A 9,845-nucleotide genomic window follows, 5' to 3' on the forward strand; every position below is an offset into this window, starting at 1 on the left:
GCCAATACATCTTTACAGATGTACTGTTCATTCTACAAATGTTATTTTATTAAAATTTTTTCCTCCTCCCATTCTCTCTCTCCTCCCACTCTACCTTAACATCTTTGTAGTGGGTACTAATTGTAAAATATATAAAAAATTAATAATAAATAAATAATATTTTATTATTATTTTAGCTTAAATATGTATAATACAATATTGGTGTTTTTCTTGAATGGCAAAGACAATTTTTAAACTATGTGATTTTGTATTTTAAACCATTGCCAATACTGTAAGGTAGATAAATTGGAACATTTTGTAGGGACTTTGAATCTCCCTTTATCTGTCTGGTGATGACAGTACTGATGAGTCTTCGCTGTCTTCAACGCGAATATCTTCATTTTTTATTTTTTTCGGTCGTTTCAACTTGGAAGTGATTATGTGGCGGTAGGCGTTGGTTGGTGTTTTGTTTTATGTTTGCTATGGTTTCCTTTCCTTGGTTATATGAATTATAAGGTGCCATGGTGGTTGAAATTGCTATGCTTTCCTATTCTTGATTTTGGTTAGTTTCTGACTTTTGATCGTTTTAAGGTACATAAATGATCGAAAACGTTTTCAACATCATTTTCTAGGTTTTTTTTGCCAAACACTGATAAAATCATAGATTTTCTAAAAAAATAATGTTCTGGTATGGTATATGTTGACGTCGTGTTTCGAAGGCTTGAGCAACTTCATGCAGTCAGTGCTCGAGCGATCACTTGCATAGTAAATGAAGGGGAGGGGGGGGGGACCTCGGGATCCATTGATCCTTCGATACTTAAGTCAGTGATTGGTGAAGGAGATGATGAATAATAGTTAAGACGAGAGTGTACGGTGATAGTGATGGATTATCTTGTTTGTTGCTGGTAGTGTCTTATTTATAGTTACCGACCTGATCTCCGCAATAGTGAGGAGTTGTAAAGCAGGAGATAATATGCTTATGCTTTCGATTCGCCGAGCTATGAAGTGCTCAAGGTTGCTGTGTATTGCTCGGGTCTTGAGCCACATTGAATGCGACATGCCTTCTGCTTTGAGTCGCATTAAATGCGACATGCTTTCTCATTGATGCTGGGTGTAAATTGGCGCAAGTCTTTTCGTCTGGTACTGAGTGCTAGGTTCCTTCCCTCTCAAGCCTCACCAACATTTCATGTCTTGCTTCCCGCCGTTATGAACAGGATCCAACCCATGCATCATACCCAAGCTTTGACCCAAGTGTTACTGTCTGTCCTAGCCCATATTGTGCACCTGAGCCCTAATCCGGCCCATGTCTCCGGCTTGGTTCAATCTAGACCTCATATCTAGGTTGTAATCTGGGGCATTGCTCTTGGCTCAATGTAAGAGATTTTCTCCCTTCACAGTATATCTTTATTCTTGTTTGTTGAGAAATAGATTTGAAGGTTCTGTTTGGAAATACAAATATTATCAAACTATTACTGTTGTTTACTATTATTTAAAACTTATGTTAGCATTATTTACAATCATCCGATATATTCTTAATATCCATACTATTCACTTGCAGTATAATCTTGTTTTGCTTCGTGATTTAATTGACGTAATGTTAATGGTTAGGTACTTGGACTTGTCTTTTGGGATACAGCCCATTGGTATAGCTCCTCTGGTTATGAGAGCACTAAGAGGCCTGATGCTTCAGACTCACATTTGTAATTATGGGCTCCAGCCCAAAGGCCATGCAATAACAATTTGGGAAGTGAAAGACGCGTACGTGTGAATTGTGATCTTACCGATATCCGAATGAAAAAATAGGACGCTTCCCGCCATCATTTTTTCCCTTACCGCTAGCATTTGCCTTTTTTGTAACGTCTCATTAGGGAGGACTCCGGCCAATTGGGGTTTAAAATTCTCGTGGAATTGTTGATGGTTTGGTCGTTAGTACTGCTCCTCGATCGGAATTTGCCTGCGCATAGTCTCCGACATAAGAATGTTGCTTCACATATATATATATATATATATATGCAAGTTATAAGGATTTCTCTCATTCCATCGAAGTGAATATCGTGTCTTGCCTTCTATTTTAGCCATATCATAATGCATGGTACTGCCCTGTCTGTCTGGATACACATTAAAGTCTCTGTTTTTCCCCGATCCTTCCAGACATCTAAGTCTGCATGCAGCAACACTTCTGAAAGCTTTCTGATAGAACACACACACACACACAACACACACACATATATATATATATATATATTATATTGAACAGGCCTTTTGCCAATGGCCTTTCGGTCTCATGTCATTTGCCTGCCAAGGAACAAGCTTTTCATTGACTGGGACCATGTCATTTATGCTCCGGCTAGAGTTGAAATCTAAACTTTGGTACCATTTTTTCATGATTGCCTTTTTATCGCTACATTTACTACTCCCCATAACCACCCAACCCCGCTTGCCAATGAACGTACAAGCTTTTCATTCAAATTTCAAGTGGACCATGTCATTTATGTCTTGCCAGGCTAGTATTTGGGTACTACCATTTTCCATAATGTTTTTTATATCGTCATTTACTTTCACATTTATACATCGAAAAGAACATTGTTTAGTTTAAATTTAAAAGATAAAAAATCAAAGATTTCCTAGAATTTTCTTATTCAAATATTTTTTACAATTTGGAGATAAATAAACATGTAGCTAGATTCTATTATGTACATTAAAATTTAAATGTTGTCTGTAACTAATATAGTGAGATTCACATGTTGTAGGTGTCTATCTCTTTCCGAATGGTAGAAAATATTTACATAAAAAAACTATAAAAAATTTCAAAATTTTGCTCTTAACACAAAAATGAACACTTGATTGGCCGATCTGTGGTGCGGATCGAGGGGAGGTGTTTTAGAGACGATCAGGTTAAAATTACAAAAGGACATTATAATTATATATGAGGATTGTGATCATGACGGAGCTAGAAATCCAAATTAAAGGAGTACTTAAAAGGAACAGTTCATGATAAAATGACAAAAGGTTATCAACTCGTGACAAAAGGGAGTCGTTGATTAGTCTTAGCTTATTGATGAGGATCAGGTACGTACGTAGGAGATCGAGGGGTTTTTTACAAGTGGAATTGGGAAGATGATAGCCATTGACTGCAACTGCGCGCATGCTAGCTAGATAGCAAGCAAACAACCCCATGTATTCCTACAAGATAAGCCCGTGAACCCAATTTCTAACTAGGGTTCCATAGTTAACCCGTGATCACATACAGATATTTTGCCACCCGTTTCAAGACAAATTAAAGTTATAATTTTTTCTAATCACATGGATATAATATCATATATACGAGTAATCACCTCTCTCTTCTATAGCTGGCACTTTTGTGATCTACTATTAATTAATACGAGATTTTGTACAGATGTGCATGCATCCGTTCGCATGAATGGCATAAATTCCTTTGTTTTTATGCTTACTTAAACTTTTAAAAATATGATTATAATTATTGCAATTTTTTCGTCATTCTGTGGGGCAGACAATATTGATTTTAAGTTCGTAGTAAAGTAGTAGTACTCTCTGTTAATATTCTTTTATATTTCTTTTTCTTTCTCAATTTAATTCGCTCTTAATTTATAAAAATAAAATAAAAAGAGATTAAATGGAATTAGGAAATTGTCTTTTACTTGGTCGCTTTCTCCTTTTTGGTCACGTAAGGAAGATTTTGGACCACACTTATAATTAACATAAGTTTTTGCTCATGACAAAATATTTCCATCCATCGTCTTTGACGTTTGAACCACCCCCTCCTTTGCATGGAGCGATATATATTATAGTCCCATGTGAGGGAGAGCCACTTGTAGATTGAGACTTTGTTTATGTCTGACATATCTCTCTCTCTATATATATATACACACTCAAAATAATAATGATATATATATATAATTATAAAATGTGCAAGTCTCGCACACTCAATTTGAAAAAAAATAAGGTTTATTATTAAAAAATATAACTAAATTTATCAACTTTTTAGAAATAGAATATATATTAGACTTATAAACTTTAAAACTGTACAAATCATTTCCCTATATAATTAAACACGTAATATCATTATGAAACCCACCTTTACACTATTCTTGATGCACTTGCATTTGTATGACATGATATATGCGTGTGTGTGTGTGGAATTCTTTGAAAACAAGCTAGGCATCAAGATTTAATTTATAAAAACGTACAGTGACAAAATATTAGTTAGTTGTGAACTTGAAATTATAGAATTATTATATAATTAGAAAATTATTAACTTTGGAATATATTGTTGGAGAAACCAACAAGGAAGCTAGCTAGCTAGTAAAGTGACGTTTATGGAGAAAGAAGTCGACTAAGTGGAAAACGATTTATCAACTAGCTAGCTAATTGTCCATAGCCTAGTTTTATACACAAGCGGAACCATATTGCATATTATACGCAGGGAATTTGGAAGAGCATAATCATGAGAGATCCATTGCCATCATGATTTTGCTGATATTGCAGCGGACACAGCTCTTTAACCAAGTTGAAGGAAACGTATATAGTTGCTAATTTGCTCGAAAATGCATGAGAAGGGACGTGACCACGTACGCACACTGATGAGCAAGCTCCTACATGCTGCATGCATTTTAATCAAATTAATTAGATATTTCATCGTATATATGCATGAGAACACGACCGAGATTATCATGTAAACAACTCTATCAATATTATGACAATATCTCGATCCATTTCGTTCAGATTTTAAACACGCCCCCCCCCCCCCCAAAAAAAAAAAAAAAAGAACGGTATCTATATATATATAGATATGCATTAATAATAATCGTCCATGATCATGAGCTTGCTAGCACGTAGCTTCTTTCGTCGTAGGTGGCATCTTCCTCGTGCATTCGGAATGTTAAAAAATATCACAAAGCATGTCTTTGACGTCCATCAATAATAATCGTCCATGATCATGAGCTTGCTAGCATGCAGCTTCTTTCGTCGTAGGTGGCATCTTCCTCGTGCATTCGGAATGTTAAAAAATATCACAAAGCATGTCTTTGACGTCGTTGACAAAAGGAAAATAGATCATAATGTTATCTTTTAATTATTAGTCCTAGTGTTAAATATTAATTAAATAGTACTGTCGGCAAATTAGAACAAACGCTTTGTTTTAACTAATTATATATAGTTCTTCGCGCGATCATCAATACTTTCCAGGCAACCGATCGACTCGTTTATTTTGATTGGGATTTGGGACAATTTGTTATTTTTTATAGATTAATATTATATATTATGTTGCATTAACAGAGCAATATATAGTACTACTTCATGCATCATGAGTTGAGTGATATATAATTCCATACCATACAATTAAATAACACTACTAACAAGCTAACATATATTATTAAATTGTTAATTAATTTACCGCAATAATTAAGGGTCTAAAGTAAATGATGTTCAAATGAATAAGGATGAGGAGTACGTACGTACAAGATAACTGATATCAGCTGCAACTTATGTCAACTGAATGCGTTGGCTATTGATCATTATCATTCAAATGTTAATATGACGAAAAAATTAGAGATTTCCAGTACTGGATGTGTCGTGGAATCGAGGATGAAGGCTACGTGCATTTACAATGACGCATGATTCTTACGCACGCACCGGACAAAAGAGGCCGATTCAGTAGAAAATCGGAGAAGCTAGGAGAACACGAAGAAGATAGACCGTGCAGTCAAGTGTGTTGCGCGCGGTTGCTAAGAAAGGTCAGAGAGATAACAGCAAGAGGCTAATTAGAGGGTTGTACCTTAATTCCCGAATTAAAGCAACTACAAAAAAATAAAAAAAAAGGCTAGCTGATCAGAATAACGTACGTCTGTTGTTTTGGTGCATATATGTATACACGTATAAATATTAATATACATATATAGTGCGGGATATTAATATCATGCACGTGTATGCTGAGTATGCGCATGATATGACTGCCCTTAAATACAGCATGGATAATTCAGTAAAAATGGAAAAAGACATCAAATTGGTACTCAAATGACTTTATTGATCAATTCTATATATTACAAATTACAACCTGCAATTCAAAAAAATCGGTTGGATTTTTGAATTGGGAATATTATAACTTTTATACCCTTATTTTATAATCAATCTAAACCCCCAAATAAAACAAAATATATAATAATAATAATAATAATCATCTTTTAATTTTTTATCACTAAATCTGGACCCAAATTCCCTGGCTAGGAATATCTTGATGAACCACAAAGAAAAGATAATATCCGGACGGGGCAAGATAAGCCGAACCGGGTGTCGTAACCCGAACCTCGTACCTAGAATTCCCAAGAGTTGTCACCTTCTCGGCACTAAGTACCAGCAACCTCTGATTCATGGAGAAGGAGTGGGTGGTAAAAGAAGGTGCCACCATGGTTACCGATACCAGATTTTGTGCTAGGTTTCCCGCCACTGAAAATCTAACTCCTATTTTCTGGCCATGCTTAAGCTTAGCTTGGGAAGTAGGCGACAGAATTTGTGGACGCAAATTCGAGAATTGTGTGTCCAAATAAGATGGATAAAATGCTTCTAGTCTTAATTCGGTAGGGAAAAGTACGTTATTGAATTCGTAACCTATGTGAGGATTGCTACCACCGACGAGTACCCGACCATCCCGAAGCAAAATTGCCGTTGAATGGTACATCCGGGGAATAGTTGTCGGGTTTTGTAACTCGAACCGTGAACCCAGCTTGCTGTTGGACCGGTAAATAACCGGATTCAAGACCGGGTTTCGCCCGTATTCCCATCCAGCTGTCCCCGCCGCTGCGCCGTTGATTATCAAGACGTTGCCGTTTGGAAGTAAAATCATGTCACCCATGACTCTGGCCCGAGGCATTGTCTCCATCACCCACTGTGGATTCTTGTCGGTGATCTTGATGCGTGCACAGGTATTCAATGCGCCGACGAAGTTTCCTTTTCCGGCCTGGCTGAAAGACCCTTTGGGAGCTCCACCACAAACCAAAACTTCAGCTTCAACAAACTGCGCTTGCAGATTGAGTGGAAGCAACACTGCGGAGCCGGTGCTCGGATAACATCTCGGATCGCCGCCCGGTATTGCCGGGTACGTCTTCACGATCTTGTTTCTTGCATAGTCCAATAAAACAGCTCGATTATTCGAGAAGATGAATAAATTCCCATCAACGTTAAGAAAAACAAATGGGTACAGATTGTTCTCTATGTTTGCGTCGTTGGTTTGCGCCAGAAATGGCAGACTATATGTATTTGATGCGCTGCTGGTCTTGGGATAAAATTCATAGTTGAACTGCCTTCTCCCGCCGATGACGATCTGGCGTCCATCTGGCAGAATATGATTAGTGGCATACCATCGCCGAGCTGCTAGGCCGTCGCCTATCTCTTCCCAGTCACAGCCACTGCAGGGCTTGAATATTCTGACTTTACGTTCCCCGTCATTGAATCCGCCGGTTTGGATCAGACGGCCATCGGGCGCGACAGAGCCAGAGGAGCACCAAACGTCTGTTTGGACGAAAAGTGCTCGAAAGGAATTGGAGGCGACGTCGTATTCAACCGAGTGTGCAGTGCAGTCGATTTTCAGTACCGTTTCAGCCGGGTCGTTGCGGCATTTACCGTTGGGTAATGATAGATTAGACCTACCGAAGTCGGTGCGGTCGAAAATGATCACACGGTCGTTGTTGAGGAGTTGCATGTGCATGGCTGTAATGCCAATGTTCCTTTGCAAGAGCTGCCACCGGCCACCGGAGGCGTCGGTAAGATATGGTCTGGCAGACAGGATGACCAGATGCCAGAAGAGGAATGAAAGCATCCCATCTAGTTTCATCACAGCGGTGCAGCAGGTGACTCGGGATGCTTATTGCTCTTACTTTAACGAGGAGGTGAGAGAGAGAGTTGCAGACTCTGCAATGGGTGTCTCAGAATGTCTTGCTTTTAAATCCTCGTGGAGGAGAAAGAGAGAGAGAGAGGTGATGGTGTAGACTGTGCTGTACTGGGTATCTCATGTCTTGCTTTTAAATCCTCGCGGAGGAGAGAGAGAGAGAGAGAGAGAGATCAGAGGTTCGATCTTACACGCATGTCTACGTATGGGGTCGAACTCGGGCAAGTGAAAAAGACTGTATTTTAGTCTTTATTGTTTTTTTTATTTTTGGACCGCAACTATATATCTTCAATAATGTACCCCCGCGCGGTAGTAGTTTTTCACAGACGGAAGTTAAGGTTTTCTAAAAGCACAAAGGCGCGTACGTACGAGTCGTGACCGTGGGTCAAAATGCATGTTATTTGATCAATAAGTAATTTGAAATGGAGATCGAACGAGTTGGTGAAGTACAGGCTACAGCTTGTCTTCTTTCGTTTCCATTTTGGTCAATAAGTAATAAAATGGCCAGGAGAACGGACTTAGAATTATTAGTTGGGTTCGTGTTAAATGTAGCTAGCATGCATACTAACAATAGTCTCAACAGTCGTCTTCTTAACCTTTAAGATAAGAATTCAATTAACCATTTCATCAAAGATAAATATTAAGAGCCATGATCATTAAATGCCTATCTTCTCATTACGGATTCGGGTCATATTTGGTGGGACGACTAAGAAATTGCTAGCTCCTTCCATTATCTATTCAAGAAGGTTAATCAAAATCTAATCATAATTTAATACAGTGGAGACTTTCATGTGTAAACATAATTCTTATGAGAAGTTTTCCCATTATATATATGGTTTAGGGCCCAGCGCCAATATTTGATCTTTGTGTGTACAATAATGCATAAAACATGCAGGTTTAAGTGGTAAGCCAGCTTTGATTAGGAGTGAGCACCAACTTAGTCAGAGTTGGATTTTTTTAAATCCGACTCCGACTTCGACTTTCTCAAAGTTTAAATCTAAACTCCGACTTGTAAATTTGACTTTGACTATAGAGTAAAGTCAGATTTAGCTTTCAGCTTCTATTTACTTCTATATTAATATCTAACTTATTTTTATACAAGACATATATTATAGTGTCTAATTATATGTTATTATACAGTTATAATATTACATGTTATTATATTATACTAGTGCCTAACTTATTTATAACTTATTTCTATACTATATTTTTTTCTTTTTTTTTTTATAATTATGGTAGACTTATTTATATTGTCTAATTACATGTTATTATATTTTAATAAATTGATATTATGTGTTATTAACTTATTATATTAAACTTATTAGTTATCTCTATACTAGTATCTAATTTATTTCTATACAAGACTTATACTATAGTTTCTAATTACATGTTTTTATATTAATGTCTAACTTATTTCTAACTCAATTATATACTAGACTTTCTAGTGTCTAGTTACATATTATTATACTTTAGTAAATTAGTATTATATATTATTAACTATTATACTAGTATATATGATAAATACATATTTTTATAACATATATACAATATTAGAGTTCGAGGGCAAAGTTGGAGTCGATCCAGTGACACCTCCGATTGAAAAAGTAAAAAAGAAATCCGATTCCGACTCCGATTCCGACTCCAACTTTATTTTGTCGGAGTCAGATTTTTGCTGAGTCCTAACTTTGATAAGCATCTCGATCTCATTGTATATATATGTCCAGAGTTAGAAATTTCACTTTGCATAATGATCTCTTTGTTGCTATCTCTAGGACTCAACATGGTACAATGTTAGATTATTTGTGATTATGAAGATTAAATATGTGCAAGCTAGGAATCAATTCGACCAAAATTTTGGATGCCTTTGTCACAAAAAGAAGAAGTATAAATGTTATGTCTAACATTCTTAAATACCTATCAAATTAAGTTTTTGTGAGTAAAAAGATGATGAATTTAGAATATAAAA

General features: G+C 36.7%; 1 protein-coding gene across 1 annotated transcript; it reads right to left on the reverse strand.

The window, feature by feature from the left end:
- Positions 1-6,140: 6,140 nt before the first annotated feature.
- Positions 6,141-8,006, reverse strand: LOC108991382 (aldehyde oxidase GLOX1-like). Its single transcript, XM_018965610.2, has one exon. It carries the CDS (start codon positions 7,823-7,825, stop codon positions 6,194-6,196), a length of 1,632 nt encoding a protein of 543 aa, XP_018821155.2. The 5' UTR covers positions 7,826-8,006; the 3' UTR covers positions 6,141-6,193.
- Between the last annotated feature and the right edge of the window lie 1,839 nt (positions 8,007-9,845).

Source organism: Juglans regia, chromosome 11, assembly GCF_001411555.2.
Source record: "Juglans regia cultivar Chandler chromosome 11, Walnut 2.0, whole genome shotgun sequence".
Classification (NCBI taxonomy): Eukaryota; Viridiplantae; Streptophyta; class Magnoliopsida; order Fagales; family Juglandaceae; genus Juglans; species Juglans regia.

Bases quoted from the DNA above. Each gene is read 5' to 3' on its own strand.
- LOC108991382 (XM_018965610.2), bottom strand. From the start codon at position 7,825: ATGAAACTAGATGGGATGCTTTCATTCCTCTTCTGGCATCTGGTCATC.